This window comes from Peromyscus leucopus, chromosome 23 (assembly GCF_004664715.2).
Source record: "Peromyscus leucopus breed LL Stock chromosome 23, UCI_PerLeu_2.1, whole genome shotgun sequence".
NCBI classification, from domain to species: domain Eukaryota; kingdom Metazoa; phylum Chordata; class Mammalia; order Rodentia; family Cricetidae; genus Peromyscus; species Peromyscus leucopus.
In genome coordinates, this window is record NC_051082.1 from 46,029,241 (window position 1) to 46,050,477 (window position 21,237).

The window sequence follows — 21,237 nt, forward strand, 5'->3', positions numbered from 1 at the left end:
AAAAGGCTAAACAAAGGAGATAGATTTAAAGTTCTTGTTTGAAAAAAAGAAAAAGAAAAAAGAGGATGTAGATAAGAGGTAGACTGTTGAATCTACTCTGAAAAGCAAAAAGGAAGGCTGTAAATATGATAAAGATAAAAAGGTAGATTATAAAATCTACTTTTAAAAGGCATCTAATAGTTTTAAATATTTTACATTGGATTTGATTTTTGTATAATGTATAGAAATTATGTATGTTGATAACATTTTGAGATTGATTTTGTTAGAATATATTGTACATATATTTCCAATCTTGTTCAAGGTATTGTACCTATACAGTTCATTTAACTGTGTAATGCCATTTGCTAATCCTTGAAAGTTATTGTTACTAACTAAATAGGATATAAAGAAATGAAAATAGTGGTTAGCACTCTTGGGCATATACCCAAGGAATGCTCAAACTTACCACAAGGACTCATGCTCAAGTGTGTTCATATCAGCATTATTCATAAATAGCAAGAACCTGGAAACAACCTAGATGCCCCTCAACTGAAGAATGGATAAAGAAAATGTGGTACATACACACAATGGAGTACTACTCAGCAGTAAAAAACAATGATATCATGAAATTTGCAGGCAAATGTATGGAACTAGAAAATATCAACCTGAGTGAGGTAATCCAGTCTCAGAAGGACATAGTATGTACACACTCATAAGTGAATACTAAATGTGATGGAAGGGATGGTCAGACTGCAACCCACAGCTTCAGAGAGGCTAGCTAACAAAAAAAGGGGATGAGAACATAGGGAAATGGGAGGGTCAAGCTGGAAGAGGGACAGAGTGGGAAGGCAGGGAGGGAGATACCATGATAGATGAGGACATCATGGGAATAGGAAGAGGCAGGGTGCTGAGGATACTCTCAGGAATTCACAAGGAAGACCCCACCTTGGACTGCTGGCAGTTGTCCAGAGGGTGCCTGTATTGGTCTACTCTGGTGACCGGTCTAGCGAATAACCTGTCATCATAGAGCCTTTGTCCAGTGACTGATGGAGGCAGATGCAGAGATCCACAGGCAGGCACTAGGCTGAGCTCCAGGAATCCAATCGTTGAGAGAGAGGAGGGATTCTACAGGTAGGGGACATTGAGATCATGATGGGAAGACGTGCAGAGATGACCAGGCAACCCAGTGGAAGCCCATGAACTGTAGACTAGTGACTGTGGAGCCCTGATTGTAGTGAAATAGGCCCTCTGGATATGGAAGACAGTTGTTTGGCTCGAACAGTTTGGGGGGCACCCAGGCAGGGAGATAAGGATCCATACCAGGTGCATGGGCAGGCTTTTGGGAATCTGGTGCCTGTGGTTTGATGCCTTGTGCAGCCTTGGTGCAGTGAGAAGGGGCTCGGACCTGCCTAGGCTCAGTATGCCGGCCTTGACTGACTCCCCATGGGAGACCTTAATTTTGGGGATGTAGGGATGTGGGGTGACTTGGGAGAGAGCACTTGGGGCGGGAGGAGGTAGGCAGTAGGATCTTTGGGTGGTATATAGAGTGAGTAGAAAATTTCTTAATAAAGAAAAATGAAAAAAAGAAAATTAATGGTTAGTCATTACAATTGAACTTGTAGTCATATTAGGTATGTTTTCAAGGTCAAGAAGAGATATAGTTTAGATAGGCAGGTCATCTTCAAACCCTTCAGATATCTTCAGAATATGGCATTTAAGATGTTTTAATGACATAGATTTTTCTTTTTATTTTTTTAATGACTATGAGACTTGTCAACTCCTGGCAGCACCAATCAACTTCAGAGAAAATGATGGGCATTGAAGAAATTCCATATGAAGTTAACTTTCACTGTGGCAAAAGTTAGCCACTAGGCAAGAAAGTGCCCTCAATTTGACTGCTGACAGTATGCTGTCCAAAATGGACAAGCAGGACACAAAACAAATGACTGCTGATCCTTGCCAAGACAAGGCAGGAAGTCTCTTTAGAAAATCCTGCTTCACAAATGAGTCTGTCAGATATGCTAAGCCTGTAGGCTGAAGATGATACCTGAAAGTTGCAGAGAAACCTCAGGTGACTGTCCAGGCAGCTGGCTGTTTCTGTCACATTTTTTGGAAATTGCTTGTTTGTACCTCCTGTTTTACTAGGTAATATTATTCCCTTCTCGGGTATCTGAGGGAGTTGAAGATTAAATCACTGTAGTTACAGTTTTCCTTGTCAACAATTCAGAAAAGAAACTCATTGAGAGGTGTTAAGTGTTTAAGTTTGAAAGACATCAAAAGATAAATTTTGGTGGTTAATATAAGTTAGGATAGAAAGTGAATTAGGTACATTTTGAACTCACCAAAACACGATTGATAATGGAATCTTTTCTCTGAATTTGTCAAATGCAAATGGACTAACATTATTGATGTATTTATTGCTTGTATATATTGTATATAGTTACTGTACTTATTGCATATAGTTTTTCTTATTAGTTATAGCTTTTTTATTATTTGGACAAGAAAAGGGGAAATGTGTTGATATTTTATCTGTGTCTCCTAATAAAGATTATCTGAGGATCAGAGGAAAATGCCAGCCACTAAAGTAAACATAGAGGTCAGGCAGTGGTAGCCCACACCTTTAATCCTATCCCTCAGGAGGCACAGATCAGACTGGATCTCTATGAGTTCAAGACTACACTAAGAACAGAGACAGGAACAGTGGTACACACCTTAAATTCTCAAAACTAACCATAAATGTCTAGGGGTCTGTACAGAGAGACAGGAAGTGATGTAGCTGAGTGGAGAGGAAATGAGATGGCAGAACAGAAAGGCATATAGTTGTGGGTATAGAGGAAGTACGTCTCTTTGGTGGAGGATCTCCAATTAAGTAAGTATGTGACTGGCTTCTTTCTGCTCCCTCAGTTTTTTTTTTTATTATTTTACAACACCATTCAGTTCAACATAATAGCCTCAAATTCCCCTGTTCTCCCCCTCTCGCCCCCCTCCCCCGGCCCACCCCCATTCCCACCTCCTCCAGATCAAGGTCTCCCCCGAGGACCGGGGTCGACCTGGTAGAATCAGTCCAGGCAGGTCCATTCCCCGCCTCCCAGACCGAGCCAAGTGTCCCTGCATAAGTCCCAGGATTCAAACAGCCAACTCATGCAACGAGCCCAGGACCCGGCACCAATGCACAGCTGCCTCCCAAACAGATCAAGCCAAATGACTGTCTCACGCATTCAGGCTCCCTCAGTTTTTAACTCCAATTTCTGGCTCAAGGTTTTTTATTAATAAGACCTATTAAGATTCATGTTATGGAAAGATCTGGGAGGATTTGGAGGAGAGTAATTAATATGATCAAAATACACTGTATGAAGCTCTCACAGAATGTAAAAATATACTTTGTTGGGTTTTTAAAAGAGATATTAATTTATATTTTCAATGTAACGATATTGTAGAATATTGGAGCTAAAATACAGGATACCAGTTTTACAATTAGAGTTGTTACAATAGTTTACATTTTTGTTAAAAACTTACTGATCAAATAACAGAGATATGGTTACTCTTAAAAGAACTTAAAGGAAATTGATGGAGACAACCAGATGTGGATCAACATGGTCCCATGAGGACCAGAGGAGGTCAATTTCTTATTCTGTCAACTAATTTAGTCAATTCCTTTACATTCTATGGTGCTCTGTATTGACACTGAGAAAGGTGAATGGATGTACTGGATCCTTAACCATGGATCAAGGCCAGTCAATTAAGCCACATTTTCAACTGGGTTTTATTCATGAAGTAAATTAAAGATTCCAATGTTCTTACATATTATCTTCTTGAAGAACACAGTGGAAGTCTTTGAGGGAAAGTCACACTCCAGTTATGATCGCATCCCGTGGTATAACCTTTAGAACAATGGGTTTTGCTGGTTGAAGAAGTAGTTGTCTGTCTAATTTCATTGGTATCTGCAACAGTGGAAGAAAATATTGAGAATCAATGAGTGAACCAACAACAACCCCTAAAGGAATGTAATAAACCTTCCAGGATGATGATGCTTTGCAGATACAGATAAGCTTTATTTAAGGTCATGTGCTTTGACTACCTTTTTCTCCAAGCTGTGTCAATTAGATGTTGAAAACATGCTTCCAAATTTGGATAAGGTAAAATATTTGCTGAGACTCTACTGTATACAGGGCCTAAGATGAAGTCATGTTGGTTTATGTTATTTCTGTTCTGTGCTAAGAGTAAAACAGATAAGTTTAATTTCTGTTTTATTATTGTCAAGACATGGTCTCACTGTGTATCTGTGGCTGTCCTGCAACTCACTATGTGGACTAGATTGGCCTTGAACTCACAGAGATCCAACTGCCTCTGCCTCCTGAGTGCTGGGATTAAATGAATGTACCACGGAGCCCAGTGAGTTTAACATATTTGAGCCTGATTCTTAGTTATTATGTCATGTTGTTTGGTTTACATTTTGAAAAGTAACACTTGGTTTGATGAAACATGCAAGTTTAACCCTGAAAGGATACATTTCACCCCTATGAAAACTCATCTCCTAAATCATATGTCACCAATACAATTAAGCCCATTCAGGGCAAGTCTTTAGGAGGACAGACATTTGCTTTCTTTTCCAGTATCTATTATTGGCTTCCACAGATGGGTTGAATGAAGAATTTTGAGTCCTACACTGTTTTTCATGATGCCCAGGCTCATGCTATTCAGTGATGGAGGGGTAGTGTCTCCAATGGAGTAATCTTCTGGTCACAGGGGAAAGGAGGGGACTGAAGTTTCATGGAGATAGAGAAGGGTCAAACTTAATATGACTGGAACTTTGTCAGAGCATTTGCCCCTTCATAGTTGTGTCATTGACGCTCAAACTTGAATTTGCTTTGTCTATCTAAATCCCTATAAATGCTTATGATTTAAATGCTTTAGTGAGAAAGTAGTAAAGTAAGTGAGGTTGTGTGTGGGTAAAGCTATACAACTGTCTTAAATCAGAAATCACAGAATAAACATTGTCATCCCTCTATTAATCCAGAAATAAATCTAGTTGACAAACAGAAGCTATATTCTAAATACACAAGTCCCATAAACTTTACCGATCCCTTTGTGTGAAACAAGAACAAGTTGTTCAGGAAAATGTAAATGCTTTCTCTAAATGTACCATCTACTTCTTTTAAAATTTTAAGTAGTATATATGTGTTTTCCTAGAATGCATAAAATAGATGTACATAAAATACATACACAAGTGTTATCTATTAATTTTTTAATTAGTTTAATATTTTATGGAAGAATATTATAACTGTAAGCTATACTTCAAAACATTTACCAAAGGCTTTCAATGCAGAACCTTTTCAGAAAAAAAAAACCTTTTGAGGATTGTGGAAGAATGATATGAGGTGATATACAAAAGACAGGGGATGTCCTTTAATACTGAGAGAAAAAAATAAAACTAAACTGGAGGCTTTAATCACAAAGTATTAGCATAGGTGATAAAGATGACCCATAGAAGTCAATGGTGGAGTATAAAGAGATGTGGAATTAAATGCAGGAGGAAGACTCATGGGGAATGAATAAGAACTTGAAGTATGAGAGCAGAATATGATGGGGGAAATGGTACATGATTTATGTAAATGTGACAGCTACCTCTTTTTGCCTCAGAGCTCCAGACAAGAGATTCAGAACTATCAAGATGCCCCATAAGTTTGGAGTTCATCATAACCAGCAACTTCTTAAAGACTTTTAATTTCATGTTGCCTGCACATGTGTATGTATACCACATGTGTGAGGTCTCAAGAAAAGCCAGAGAAGGACATCAGAGGCCCTGGAACTGGAGTTACAATTGGTTGTGAGTCACCTTGTTATTGCTGGGAACTGAACTCAGGTCCTTTGTAAGAACAGCTAGTACTCTTAACCAATGAGCCATCTCTTGAGTCCCAGCAATTGTGTTTTAAAATAATGATAATCAACTTGGCACCACATGGGAAGTCAGAGATGAACTTTTAAAAGCATACTCTGTGTAAATTATTTTATAATTTTAGAAATGCACAGGCATCATGAATTTCTGCTTTTGTTTTTATATGGGATGCCATGTAGGCCATTCTGGCTTCAAATTCACTAAGTGGCCATGAATTACTTGAATTTCTAACCCTCTTGCCTCCCCCTATTGAGTGCAGGGATTCCAGATATTCATCACCACTGCTACTTCATGTTCTTCTGAGGATTGGAACCAGCTAGGTAAGAATTTTCCAACTGACAAACATTCCTGAACCCATTATGACTTGTTACTCTACAGCCAGTGGTTGGCAAGACTGTCAAAGGAGGGCTTCTGTGAGTGCCTGAAGAAGAATACACCACTCAATAAACATGAAGACATGGCCACTGCACGTCTTGATGGCATGTGACATATCCAATCTCCAATGGACATGACTGGATCTTCAAACAGAATGCATGTAATCCTGTCGTATTGGCCTACACTAACTCTTCATAATGCTACACTTGTGCTCTATATTGATACAGAACCAAAAGCACCTCAGCTCTTGCCTGGATGCAAATAACTCATTTGGTCATCAAACAAATTAGCAAACTTCAAACAAGCAGATTCATTTTTACAAACATAACCTTCAGCTGAAAAAAAACTGTCTCCCACAAAACATCATTTACAGAGATAGTCTTCCCCTCACCTGTGTTTCTTTACAAGGCTGGAAGGAGAAGTTTTGCAGCACTTTAGCGAGAGCAAGTTTCATGATCATGAATGTAAACCTCATGCCAAGGCAGTTCCTGGGTCCGATACCAAAGGGCAGGTATACATAAGGATTGATGTTGCCCTTGTTCTCCTTGCTGAACCTGGAGACACAGAGTAATGATAAGTCAACAAAAGGTAGAAGCATAAGAGCTACTTACATGTGTTTGCCTTTAGACATCTAACTGGTAACATGCAGGTAGTTTGGGAAAATTTCATTGAACTTCTGCTTCCAGGTATTCAGCTGTGAGAAATTGTACACTAAAGGTCCTGTCCATCTCCCTTGCCCTGTAAGAGTTTCCACATGGTTGATAAGACAACTTCTGTTTGAAAGACTATTCATCCTCTGTGTGCACTAGTGTAATTGTGGTATAATGGGGTAGGGGTAACCAACCACTGTCTGATTGGATTTCAATTCCAATTTACAAAGGGAATTAATGCCGGGTACTGTAAATCTGGTCAAAATCTAATGGCTATGGAGGTCTAGGGGTGAATATACTACTTCTATTTTGCTAAGTGGACATGGTATCAAACTGTCTTCCAAATACTATGTTTACATACAAAAATTAGTGCTGCTCTCAGCCTTGATCAGAGAAGCTTCTGATTGCTGTGGGAGACAGTTAACGCTGAGACTACATAACTGGTCAAAATGCTGGAAATGAGAGATGATAGATTGCTCAGCACTTAATAGGACATCTATATCATCCCCAGCAAGGCTCTGGAAACATCTCAGAAGAGGGGGCAGAATAACATAAAAGCAAGGGAATGGAAGGGTGCTGTGAAAAAGCACTATCTGAACATGACACAGCCATTTTACTCATGTACATTCAGGAGCTGTAGTTGCCTATACAAGACTAGACCCATGTTGATACATTCCATCATGGATGTGGGAGGGAGCTCATGAGGTTCCATCTCCCTAAAGAGCTGCTGACAAATAATGGTTTCTGGGGGTGGGGGTAGTTTCTCTTCAATGATGTCGCTACTGGTGAGTTGAACATTCTCCAGTAAATAACTCCTATACCTGCTACTCTTGTGCAAGCAACCCTAATTAAACTTATGAGTCATAAGAAAATAGGAACATATGAAAACAGGAGGAAGACTTGATGAGGACATGCAGGGATTCACCATTGTGGGAGGGAGAAGAGACAGGGTAATGTGAAGTGAAAATGACCAAAATACATTATCCACGCATGTAATTGTCAAAGAATAAAAAGAAAAGAGGGAGGATAGATCTCTAAACTCTAAAAGTTCATTCAAGATAATGCTGGGTCCATTGCTGAAAAGCATGTGCCAGTTAGACTGAAGGAAAATGGGTTCCTGTCTCACACTTAAGATGGTCATTTGCTATTTGAGGTAGAAGAAAAACACTCTGTATTTAAATTCTCATATTTTCTTCACAGTCTCTCTTCTTTTTTTTCCTTTTCTCTGCCATTCTCACAGAATGCAAATGGATGCAAAATGATGTTTAGATCATCTTCCCATAAGAGACATCATAGCATATATAAGCAAACATGGCTCAGGGTGGGTTTACACTCCGGGGATTCTGGTACCTTTCAGGGCAGAATTCCTCAGGCTCTGACCAGTACTGTGGGTCATGGTGAAGAGCATAAATTGGTGTTATCACTGTGGAACCTTTGGGAATAAACACACCATCCATTTCAGCACCTTGTTTACAGACCCGCATAAGTCTGTTAGCAATTGGGTATAATCTGAGAGTTTCATTCAACACCATGTCGAGGTACTCAATCTCCATCAGTTTATCATAGTTGGGAGACTCCTAGGAAGAAAGAAAAAGATTTGTGCTGGGATTTTACATTAACTTTTAATAGGTCTGAATTGTACTGTTGAGTTCTCAGTAGCTCCAATGCTGAACTCAGCATTGAAAACATCCTAGGCACTCACAAAACATTTCATAAGGTTTTTAAATTATTTTATTTTATGTGTTTATAGGTTTTCCTAACATATGTGTTTTGTGCACCATGTGAGTGCAGTGCCCACACAAGTCAAAAGAGGGTGTCAGATCCCTTTTAACTAGCATTACAGATGGCTGAGAACTTCCATTTGGGGACTGAGAATCAAAGCTGGATGGATCTTCTAAAAGAGAAGCTAGTGCTCTTAACTATTTAGCCATCTATCCAAGCCTTTGCAAAGTGATTAAAATGATCCTGGAGGTGATGGTTTTAATCTCATCACTCAGGAAGCAGAGTCAAGCAGATCTCTGTGAGTTCAAGGCCAGCCTGGTCTACAGAGGGAGATCCAGGACATGTACCCCAACAACACAGAGAAACCCTAACTCGGGAAAAAATAACAAACAAACAAACAAACAAAACCCCATAAAAACAAAGTGATTAGAATAACTATTACTTAAGGCTTAAAGATGTCTCAGTTTGTGAACTGTCTACTATGCAAGCCTGAGTTTAGATACACATCATTCATGAAGTCAGACACAGTTGCACACATCTATAATCCCAGCAGAATGGTGGGGACACAGAGTAAATGCATGACTGGGCAGACTGCCTAACAAACTGATGTGCTCCAGATCCAGTGAGAAAGCATGTTGTAAAACATGGTGGAGAGTGATTTAGAAAAATACCCAGTGTAGGTCTAGGTTACACACACACACACACACACACACACACACACACACACACACACCACTGAGGGTGATCCGTGTCTCCTTTTCCCTCCTCCTCCAAGCACCATCCATTCACCTTATTGGGCAGAGCCACATCAATCTCCTCCTGCAGTGTCTTCTGGTTATCAGGATGAGTGGCCAGTAAATACAGGGCAAAGGCAATCGTGTTGCTGGTGGTTTCGTAGCCACCAAAAATAAAGATAATTGACTGGGCTATGATCTCCATGTCAGACAGAGCTGAAAGTAAGAAAATATTTCAGGAAAGTCAGGTCAGGTTGGACCATCACAGAAGAGATAAGGAGAAAATAAAATGAGGCTCCTGTTTCCGTAGAGATAAATATGGAGAAATCATTTGGTCACCCTGGAGCTGTTAGCACTCTGACATCCGTGGAACACAGTCAGAGAAGAGGAAGATTGCTTCAGCCGGGATGTCCCCTGGTTTATGCTCTGGTCCTCATCAACCTCAGTGGGCAACTTCACGACATGTAATTTATTCTCTTTATAAAATTTGTTTTTATTTTTATTTATGTGCATTTGTGTCTGTCTGGACAGGGGCCATGTGTGTGAGAGATGCCCTTAGAGTTCAGAAGAGGCATTTGATCCCCTAGAGATGGAGGATCAGAAGGTTGTGAGTTTAGAGATAAGTGCTCGGAACTCAACTCTAGTCCTTTGCTAGAACTTAAGGGTTTTCTTTTTGTTTTTTGTTTTTGTTTTGTTTTTGTGTGTGTGTGTGCTCACATATGTATACAAGTGCCCATAGAGGGCAGAAGATGCCATTGAGGCCCATAGAGCTGGAGTTACAAGCAGTTGTATACCTTTTCCATGAGTGCTATGATTTTATTGTTGGCAATTTTTTTCCAATTAGTGTAAGCACTTGCTACTAAATTGAAACTGGACTATAAACTCAAAATCAGTGGGTATTTTTTAAATTAGTATCTATTTAGCAATCAAAATTGACACAGAAGAACTAAGAATATGTAGCTCAGTAGGTGGAGAACTTGCCTAGCATGCTTGAAGCCATGGGTTCAATCCCCAGGACTATATAAACTAGGCATGGTAGCACAGATGTTAAAAGGTAATTCTTAGATACTCCATGAATGTGAGGTCAGCCTGGGCTACATGAGATCCAACCCACAAGGTTGAGGAGGTATACAAGTATTTGAAGTTAGCTGAATACATGAAAGGATTTCAAGTGGACAAACTGGAGAAAATTTGAAACATAAAATATATGATGACTTTAAAAAGCAAATTTGGGGACCTAGAAGATCACATTGTTATATAAAAGCAATTGTATGTACTAGAAATAAGCAAATATATAAGAATGGAAGAATCCCTTTACATTAGCTACTGAGGAACACATGTAGATTAAAGTCTGAAAATTAGCAACCGTGATAGTAATAATGGTTTTAAATTAAAATATGATCATAGCTGTGAGGCTCTAGAGATATCTCAATGGATAAGAACATATGCTGCATAAGAATGAAGACCTGAGTTTGAATCCTCAGTCACCATGTAAAAAGGCAAGTGTGCTAACACACACCTGTAACACTAACTGTGTGGATTACAGGGACCTTCTCACTGTCAACCACCTCCAGGTCTAATAAGAGACACTGTGTGGAGGAAATAGGGCAGAGAGTGGTTGAGGAAGACACTTGGTGCCTTCCTCTGGTGTTCACACAGCCATGGGGTGTATACATGTGCACATACGTGCATATGCTACCTGAAGAATATAAAAATCTATAAGTGATTTTTGTGTGTAAAAAAAATCAAAAGAACCAGTGTGTTTGTACAGAGACTTTCCTCAGATGTCACTTATTCAATACACAAAGAAAAGTAAATCTTTAGCACAGATTAAGGTAGAGAACACATGTACAGCAGGGGCTGTAAGAAAACACCAGCACCATTTGGGTACATGCCTCCTGACTGGATGTTTGGAGTCAGATGTCTAGGCAGAGTTCCTAGTCAGTGTGCTGGGAAAGACCTAGGTAACACACAGAGACCACTGAAGATTCCATCATGGCTAACTTTCATGTTTGGAACACACTTGTACCCCTGTGCTTCTAGAAAATTCCCTGGAGACAATAGCCATGTCATCTTTTCATCAACTCCACAGAGGTATTCTTCTGATAGAAAGCCTTCCCGTACATTTTCTGAGAGATCTGACTGCTCTCTGAGAGTTTCCTTGTCCATAGTGCAGAGAGTCCTTGTTTACCTTTATGAGACTCTTTGTCTTTGGAATTGTTACGAGTGTTCATCATCAGCTGAAGAAAATCCACTTGGTGCTAGAAGCAGAAAGAGAAGTTGATAAAACAGAAGCCTCTCATTCCTAGTTTTAAGACTTATATGCCTTTCTGCTTCCTGCCATCACTTCCTGAGATTAATGGCATGTGTCTTTCCAAAGCAAGACCTGAGATCTCAAGTGCTTGGAATAATGGTGTGTGTCACCATGCCTGGCTATTTCCAGTGTGGCCTTGAACTCACAGAGCTCCAGATGGATGTTTGCCTCAGGAATGCTAGGATTAAAGGCATGTGCTACCACTGCCTAACCTCTGTGTTTAATATAGTGGCCTGTTCTGTTCTCTGACACCCAGATAAGTTTATTAGGATACACAATATATCAACCACAGCACACTGCTCACATGTTCACAGCCTAACCTCTCAGGGGACCACCACATTTTACCTTCTGGTTACAATCCAGGCGATTTTCCTTCATTCTGTCCATGAACTTTTTGAAAAATGCTATTGAATCCTTTGAGAATATGGAGACATTTAACATCTCATATATTGGGATGAGGAATGGAAAGAGTACTGGAAAGGATACATAAAAAACAAGATTTACAAAGAGTCCTGCCTCAAGGACCTAGGCCCTAGGACACATCCAGTCCCTGGGAACCCCCACCCATCTCTGCCCCAGTTGCTGGCCAGCAGGGAAGGTTCCTGTGGGCAGGCTTCCCCACCTAAACCCCCATTGGACCCTGCAATCTAAAGACCCATGCCCTACCACAATATCCATCACCCTGTCACACCAGTGGCTTCCTGACTGGACACAGAATCCAGCAGCTCTGACTGGACCAAGAGACCTGATAAGACCAAGAGCAGCTCCCTGAGTCACACAATCAGCTAGCATGGACTGGACCAAGAGCAGCTCTGTGAGATACAGAGTCTGCCAGCTCCAATTAGACCAAGAGCTAAGATTGGACCCAGAGTGGGCCCCTGAGACACAGACACAGAAAGCACAAAGTGGACCAATAGCAGCTAGATCAGACACAGGCACCTCTTGCACCTATTGGAGGAAGAGATTGGTAGATGTCAGTGCAAAAATACATACAACAGCATCAAGAGCAATATGGCATCACCAGAACCCAGCTCTCCTACAACAGCAAGGCCTGAACATCACAATGTACAAGAAGCAGAAGAAAACAACCGTAAAAATAACTTCGTGAAGATGTTAGAGGCCTTTAAAGGGAAAATGAAAATTTTCCTTAAAGAAACTGAGAAAAAGACAAAAAAATGGAAGAAATCAATAAAGAAATACCACTCTTGGGAATATACCCAAAGAATGCTTATTCATACCACAAAGACACATGCTCAACTATGTTCATAACAGCATTTTTGTAATAGCCATAACCTGGAAACAACCTAGATGCCCCTCAAATGAAGAATGGATTAAGAAAATGTGGTACACATACACAATTGAGTACTACTCAGCAGAGAAAAACAATGACGTCATAAGGTTTGCAGGCAAATGGATGGAACTAGTGTAGATGTAACCATTCGTCTTATTAAAATAAGAAACACAGAGCCAATGTAAAAGAGAAAACCGAAAGGTCAGAGCTCAGAGCTAAAATCTTACCTCCTGCAGTGCTCCTAGCTTCCCCGAGAGAGACCTTCTTCCTGTTTGTCTGTCTTTAAATAGTCTTTCTGTTCTGCCTTCTCATTGGTTGTAAACCCAACCACATGACTGCCTCGTCACTGCCTGTAAGTACCGCCCTCCAGGTCTTAAAGGCATATGTCTCCAATACTGGCTGTATCCCTGAACATACAGAAATCTTCCTAGCTCTTCTAACCACCACGCTCTTGCTATGGCTCTAATAGCTCTGACCCCAGGGCAACTTTATTTATTAACATACAATTAAAATCATATTTCAGTACAAATAAAATATCACCACAAACTAGAAAATATCATCCTGAGTGAGGTAACCCAGACCCAGAAAGACAAACATGGAATGTACTCACTCGTAGGTGGATACTAGATGTAAAGCAAAGAATAACCAGACTACAACCCACAGCTCCAGAGAAGCTAGATAACAAGGAAGACCCAAAGAGGGACATGTGGATTGCGCTGGGAAGGAGAAATAGTTAAGAAATCTATGAGTAAACTGGGGATGAGGGGTGGGAATTAGAGGATAGGGGATAGGGGATGAGAACATAAGGGAATGGGATGATTGAGCTGGAACAGGGATGGAGTGGGAAAGCAATGAGAGAGATACCATGATAGAGGGAGACATCATGGGGATAGAGAGAAACCCAGTGCTAGGGAAGTTGCCAGGAATCCCCAAGGATGATCCCAGCTTGGACTACTAAAAATAGTGGAGAGGGTGCTTGAATTGAACTGGCTTACCCCAGTGATCAGACCGGTGAATACCCTAACTGTCATCACAGAGCTTCTCTCTAATGACTGATGGAAGCAGATGCAGAGATTCACAGCGAAATACCAAGCAGAGATCCAGGAACCCAGTCGAAGAGATAGAAGAGGAATTCTATGAGCAAGTGCATCCATCAGGATTTTGATGGGGTAACCTGCAGAGATGACCAAACTAAACTAATGGGAACTCATGACAGTTGGATCAGTGGCTGTGGATCCTGCATGGGACTAGACTAGATCCTTTGCATGGCGAGAGAGTTGTGTAGCTTGATCTGTTTGGAGGGTCCCCGAGGGGCAGGATCAGAATCCATCCCTGGTGCATGAGCAGGTCTTTTGGAGACCACTACCTCTGATGGGACACCTCGTGCAGCCTTGAGGCAGGGGGAAGGGCTTAGACTTGCCTCTACTGGATGTGCCTCCCCATGTGGTAGGATGGGAGGGAAAAGCTGGGGGGACGGAGGAGTGAAGAGGGGAACCTTTGATTGGTGTGTAAAATGAATGAAAAAATTTCTTAATAAACAAAAAAGAATGAAAAGCAAGTTTTAGTGGAAATGCAAGTTTCATTTAGAGAAATCATGAAGCAATCTAAACAATAAGTCACCAAGTCTCCACCAGAAGCCATTTTTTCTGTGGCCTTGCTCACACTGGGTCACCACCATAATGCTTCTTCTGTACTTTGGAGTAGCCAAAGAAACACCTCTGACTCTTGGATTTAACTCTGCTCCTGTAGTTTGTGTGGATCCAAAAACTATAGACAGGGTCGTGACATGGTACAACAACTAAAGCCTAACAACCTGAATTTGATCCCCACATCCCACATTGTGAAAGGAGAGAACCAACTACTGTAAGCAGTCCTCTGATCTCCCCATGTCACACAAACCCCAAAGCAGGTGTTCCTGCACACACACATTCCCATACACAACTAAAGAAATAAATAAAATTTTAAACTAATAAATAAATAAGCAATAAAGAAAGAACAGCCAAGATAGCATTTGTTTTTCTTTTTCTTTCTTTTTTTTTTTTTTTGGTTTTTTCGAGACAGGGTTTCTCTGTGTAGCTTTGCGCCTTTCCTGGAGCTCACTTGGTAGCCCAGGCTGGCCTCGAACTCACAGAGATCCGCCTGGCTCTGCCTCCCGAGTGCTGGGATTAAAGGCGTGCGCCACCACGCCCGGCAGCATTTGTTTTTCAACTGGAATGATACAAACAAAACTAGCACTAGAAACGGTATTTGGAAATTCAAAGCTATGTGCAAATTAATCAATATACTCTTATTAAATAACTAATAGGTCAAAGAACCCCAGAGTATACTGGAACATTTGTTGAGATGTAATTTCAGGGTGCAGTGCTTGCCTAGCATACATGAGATTTGGGGATCTCCTCCAGTGGCAAAAGAATAGAAAATGCATGAGAGACAGTATGAAATGAAGATACATCAAGATCATGTAGAGAAAAGGCACAGGCAGGCTTATGTTGTGGGATAATCTTTCTGTACACTGTGAATATGTAATTGATAGAGAAAGTATTAAAACACTAAATGAAGCACCATTGCTAATTGGACCCAGCACATACTCAAAAAAATACTACAGGGTCTGGAGAGATAGCTCAGCCCTTAGTACTAGTTGCTGTTTCAGAGGACAGAGGTATGATTTCCAGCATGCACATGGCTGTTCTTAACCATCTGTAATGCCAGTTCCAGGGGATTCAGTGCTCTCTTATGGCTTCTGCAGGCGATTCATGCAAGTGGTATGCATATGTCCAGGTAAAACACTCATACACATAAAATAAAAAAATAACTCTTTCAAAAATGTTGAAGAAATTCAGCTATGTAAGAGAGATGATAAAAAAGCAGATATTGAAACATCTAACTTTGTTTTTTCATTGTATTAGAGCTAAGGAAAAGCTGATCAAAACCACAGGTCCAACTCACAGCATATCCAATAAGTGGCAATGATCAAAGTCATGGGAGAGAAAAGCACTGCAGAGCATGGAGAGCCTGGAACTCTCCTACAGTTCTAGAAGACATAGAAAACACTCCAGCTACTTTGGAAAACATATGCTCAGTTGCTTAATATGTTAAAAATAGGGTAACTTCTTGACTCAGCAACAATGACTCTGAATGTGTTCCTCCAAAACATCAAAAAAACTTGAATATAACCTTGTATGCAAATGCTGACAGCAGCAACATTCATAGCAAACATAAAACTAACTTCAAGGTACATCAATGGATGTGGAATATTTCTTTGTCATAGACACAGGAGACAGTGACACTTGCTTCCTTTAATAGTGTGCTAAATGACAGAGACCTGTCACAGAAACCACATAGTCTATGAACCCATTGATGTAAAATACCCAGAATATGTAAATATACAGAAAGTGAATTGGTGGCTACATAGGTCAAGGCTGCTAGAAGGATGATGGTGCAAATGTGCAACATGGCTAGAACTAAGTACTCTGCAGTTGACATTGGTAATGGGCCCTGTGGCCATCAGTCAACGCAGAGTCCTAAGTGATCTAAGTGCTGAGAATAAACGACTGTTGAGTACTGAGCCCTAGATGCAGAATATACACCAACACCCCCATTGCTCAAGGCTCAAGGAACATCATAAAAGAGGGTGTGGGAATAAAGTAAGAGCCAGGGAGGGGTGGTGTAAGGTGCCATATCCTGGACATGGCATGGCCCACTCACGAACTGACCACCTGCATGAAATCATGCAAATAATATTGATCAGCATCCTGGCATGCAGCACTGATTGGACTTACTGGAAAGGGACATAAATTGGGAGAAAGATGTGTTGGGGTGTCTGAGGGAAGAGAGAGGTGAGAGTTAGGGGTAGGTATAATTAAGACAGATTGTATGCAGAGGCAGGGGTAGAGGGATCACTGTGAGTTCAAGGCCAGACTGGTCTACACATCAACTCTCAGGCCAGCTATAAAAACACAGTCTAAAAGAAAAATGAAGTTCTAAAACAGAAGTAAGGGTCTACATACATCTGAATTCACTAAAAATATTAGATTGTGCCTTTAAGGGGGTGAATTATATACCAGTAGAGCTGTTAGTTTTGGTAAGTGTGGAAGAGAAAGGCAGAACTGACTAACATGGCCACAGAGAAGAGCAGTGGGACAAAAGGCAGAAGAACCATCACACATACCTACTGACATGAATAATGGGTTAAAAAAATCAAATCTTATGAGCTTCCTGGCCTTTTCCACAAAAGGGTCCTTTGGGTTGTTGAGGGAATCAACTTTCACACCAAATGACGTGCTTGTAATCACATCCATGCCATAGGCCCCAAACACTCTGAGGAGAGAAACATGGGAATTTAACACATGCACCAAGAAGCCTGAAAATTTCATAATCTTGGGCAGGACAGGTGAAATCACCTCAGTACTAACCAAGCATCTTCCCCTCCTGCCCTCCCCCTACCTCGTGACCTTGGTACAACCATGTTTCTTTGCAACTGAATATTTTGTCATCTAGTGTCTAAAGGGAAGAAGGAGCAGCTGGACCATGTGGGACACACAGGTGATGACCCTTCTGCCCCAGTTGCCCTTCCTCTCCCGGAACCGCAGTACATGGATCACTACTTACTCTTTTATGATGATAGGCTTGCCTTTCTCTGCCTCTCGTCTCAAGTATTTTACCAAAATATCTCCATACTGTTCAATGATGGGGAACATCTAAGCACAAGACACAAAGGCATCCATAGTTAAGTGTGGGGACTCAAGTCTCACAAATGTTTCACCTAGAAGTCCTTCCAGTCACCTCTTTGAGTTTTCCACTGGTGAAGGCGGGAGACAGTAAGGCTCGAATTCTCTTCCACTCTTCATCCTTAGACATGGTGACAGCTTTTCTCATAATCCCCATGGGGCCAAAATCCTAGAGTTCAAAAAATTACAAATTTGGCTTTCTGTAAGTCCAGAATTTTCCATGGTTGCAAAAGTGCTAAGTTGATATCAGTGTATAACAGTTAGTTATTGACTGTTTACTATGGATCAACCCTCATGCCAGATGCAAAAAATAGTCAGAATTTCCTCACAATCCATAATAATAATTCAGGTGCTCACTGGGTGGCTTATTGAGTTTTCAAACCTTTATATTCCAGGATCCTTCTAAATGTAAATCTCTCTGTTATTGGAAAATTAGTTCCAGGATTGGGGAGAAGATGGGAACAAGATATACCAGATTCTCCAGAACTATACAGATGGCAAAAGCATGTAGACAGATAGAAAGTTATCTTTGCAACAAACAAGTTCTGCAGCTCTGTATTGACAACATTAGCAATGTGAAAATATATGTCTTCATATGGGGTGTGTGTACATGTTTGTGTGTGTGTGCGTGCGTGCATGCGTGTGTGTGTGTGTGTGTGTGTGTGTGTGTGTGTGTGTGTTTAGACTACAGTGACTTTGTGCTTGCTCAGTTGGAGAGCAGAGGTTTGGCATCTTCCTCTATAACTCTCTACTACATTTTTTGAGACAGAGTCTTTCACTGAATCTCGTAGGCCTTGATTTGGCTAAAAAGCTAGCCAGGAAGCCCCTAGGATCTACCTATTTCCAAACAGAGCTCTGAAGTAACACATGAATGCTGCTATGCCCAGCTTTTATATAGATTCTGGGGATCCAAACTCAGGTCCTTTACTCCTGAGCCATCTCCCTATCCCTGAGAAACTTCAAAGATTTGATCCTTGGGGCTTTTTTTTAAGATTTATTGTATGTATGCATGTATGTATATATTATATACATATGTATGTATGTGTGTGTGTATGTGTGTATGAACATATACACATGTGTGCTCAGTGTATTCAGAGGAGAGAGTTGGATCTCCTAAAGCAGGAGTTACAGGTGGTTTTGAGCCACTGGATATTGATGTAGGTAACCAACTCCCCATCCTTTTTCAGAGCTTTCAGACACTAAGTCACCTCTCTAGTCCTAGTTTGTTTGGTTCGGGAGCTGTTTGCTTGTTTAGGAATATTACTGTAGGAATCCATTTCCCTTCATTCTTTATTCAGTGATAAAAGGGAAAACATAATTCTATTTCCCTGGTGGGAACTTCCTTCTACCTTCCATATGTATAATTTATACTGCTGTGGAGTCTCCCAACACGCCCTTATGTGAAAGTGCTCAGCACAAGAGGAAGAAATGGAAATGGCTTCCACTTGATGAAGGGCAGCTGCAAACTAGATCTTCTGCCAACTTCATCAAATGACCCAAGGCTGAATGACGGTCAGAGAGATGGTCACAGGTTAAGGTGCTTGCTGCCAAGCCCATCAACATGAGTTCAATCCCCAGGACCCACAGGGTAGAAAGAGAGAACTAATATGTTTTCCCAGATAGGTCAGTGGAATAGGGATGGTTTAAAAAAGACAGAAAACACTGAACCTTACACAAAATTAACATAAATAAAGCCATAGGTTTAAGAGCAAATCTCAAAAGTGTATAATTTGTATTCAAGCAAACATACACAGATGGACCAGGTAAATAGTCATCAGACTTGGCACTGCCCCCACAATCCATGGAGAAGGAAATTGGATATACAAGGTGAAGTAAGACAACAGGCTGAAAATGGTAGCTAATGGGCAGGCAAGAGGGAATTGCCTGATCAAGGAGCAGCTCTGTATTCTCAGTGTTTGTCACCACACAAATCTAGACCTGTGGTTAAGTACTTTACCACACATACATGAGAAAGGTTCTGTGAGACAGGAAATACAAACACAATCTAGATGACAACAGTGTTTATCTGCAACTAGACTACAATAATATGGTATATTTACAATTCCTATTAGCAAAATGAATGCCCAGACTCCACTTGTATATTATTGTGGTAGCCACTGTGAATCTATATTTATTCCACTTTTTAAAAATTCAGTAAGTAGCCACGAGGTTGCAGTGGATACCCTTAATCCCAGCATTCAGGAGGCAGAGGCAGGTAGATATCTGTGATTTCAAGGACAACCTCGTCCACTGAGTGAGTTCTAGTACAGCCAGGACACATGAGAAACTCTGTCTTGAAAAACCCAAAATAAATAATAAAAAATAAAAACAAATATCCAGTAGAGCTGGTGGGGGAGGGGGTGGCACATGCCTTTAATCCTAGAATTTGGGAGGCATAGGCAGGTAGAGGTAGGCACATCTCTGAGTTAAGCCTGGTCTACAGAGTGTATACTCTAGATAAGCAAACCATCCAAACAAAATTAATTGAATAAGTAAAATATAAAGCTTTGCATCAGCAAAAGGGAGAGCCTGGAGAGATGGCTCAACAATTAAGGGCACTTGCTGCTCTTCTGGATGAGCCAGGTTCAGTTCCCAGCACCCATGTCAGGACACTCACAACTGTCTGGAACAACCACACACTCTTCTGACCTTCACAAGAGCCTACACACATATGGTATTCACTCATATAGACATACATATATACACATAGATACAAATAACAAACACAAATCTTTATATTTTATATTAATAAACAAAGTTACCTACCCGTCTGTTTGTGAAGACAGAATAGCATTCCTTCACTAATACATTCTTTATCATCTCTGTGTCCGTGATAGCTAGTACAGGTATGTGACCATCAAACAACCTGTGTGGGGAAAACAGCTGATTAACCCAAGCCAGCTACTGAAGCCAGAACCCCAACTCCAGACTTTGATTCTCATGTTATGTGACCCTCACTCTGGTTATACAACATATTGTCACAGGAGGTCTAACTTAGAGAGTCTGACCCCGGGTCCAGTGGAGTCTTTGTAAAGTGATATGTAATGTCAATCAGGACACTACGAGTCACTTAAAGACAAAGCAGTTTGTAGTGGATATCTGGTAGGGTCGTTGTATCCAGGGTAAACATAAGAACGAAAAAGTTGCTTCTCACTCTATCTTGGCTAATGGCAGAATGTATTAGTTGTTTTTTGACGATATCTAGACCTTGAAGAAATCATAGTAGAGAAGAGTGACTGTTTTCTATTTTTTATAGAGTTGTTTTTCTGAAGAGGTTTTTCTTCCATTTCATGACTTTAGTCACAAGACTATCCAGGCATGCTTGGAGGTCTTGGAATATTGGGTACTGCAAACAGTGCACAGTGAGGATTGAAGTGGCAGGGCTGTGATGACTTCCTTCAGAGAACATCTAGAATAGACTTTGGTGTGAGGAACTCAATGTATCCCAAACACAACTTTTCTGTACGCTCAGTAAGTAAGCTTCTGAACAGAGATTCAAGGTTCAGTTCACAGAAACTATTCCTTCATGCTTGCAGAGAGTCTAAAATT

At 40.7% G+C, this 21,237-nt stretch overlaps 1 protein-coding gene across 2 annotated transcripts; it reads right to left on the reverse strand.

Moving 5' to 3' along the window:
• Positions 1 to 1,085: 1,085 nt before the first annotated feature.
• On the reverse strand, positions 1,086 to 20,704 carry LOC114689169 (cytochrome P450 3A11-like). 2 transcript variants are annotated; one of them, XM_037198503.1, is made up of 11 exons: positions 20,455 to 20,704; positions 17,744 to 17,857; positions 17,570 to 17,658; positions 17,130 to 17,278; positions 12,016 to 12,143; positions 11,548 to 11,617; positions 9,412 to 9,572; positions 8,251 to 8,477; positions 6,642 to 6,804; positions 3,781 to 3,920; positions 1,086 to 1,104 (listed from the first exon to the last, which is right to left on the reverse strand). In XM_037198503.1, the coding sequence occupies exons 1-10, from the start codon at positions 20,506 to 20,508 to the stop codon at positions 3,825 to 3,827; spliced, it is 1,251 nt and encodes a 416-aa protein (XP_037054398.1). In that variant the 5' UTR covers positions 20,509 to 20,704; the 3' UTR covers positions 1,086 to 1,104; positions 3,781 to 3,824. The 2 variants fall into 2 exon arrangements, with proteins under 2 accessions (XP_037054398.1, XP_028719397.1); XM_028863564.2 differs by lacking the exon at positions 1,086 to 1,104 and having other exon boundaries at positions 3,719 to 3,920.
• Positions 20,705 to 21,237: the final 533 nt, after the last annotated feature.

What these genes read in the sequence shown, in the direction of transcription:
- LOC114689169 (XM_037198503.1), bottom strand. Translation starts at nt 20,508, where the DNA reads ATGATAAAGAATGTATTAGTGAAGGAATGCTATTCTGTCTTCACAAAC. An exon ending in CCAGTGGAAAACTCAAAGAG is followed by an intron (nt 17,659 to 17,743) that starts GTGACTGGAAGG and finishes TCTTGTGCTTAG; the next exon opens with ATGTTCCCCATCATTGAACA. An exon ending in GCCTGGATTGTAACCAGAAG is followed by an intron (nt 11,618 to 12,015) that starts GTAAAATGTGGT and finishes TTCTGCTTCTAG; the next exon opens with CACCAAGTGGATTTTCTTCA.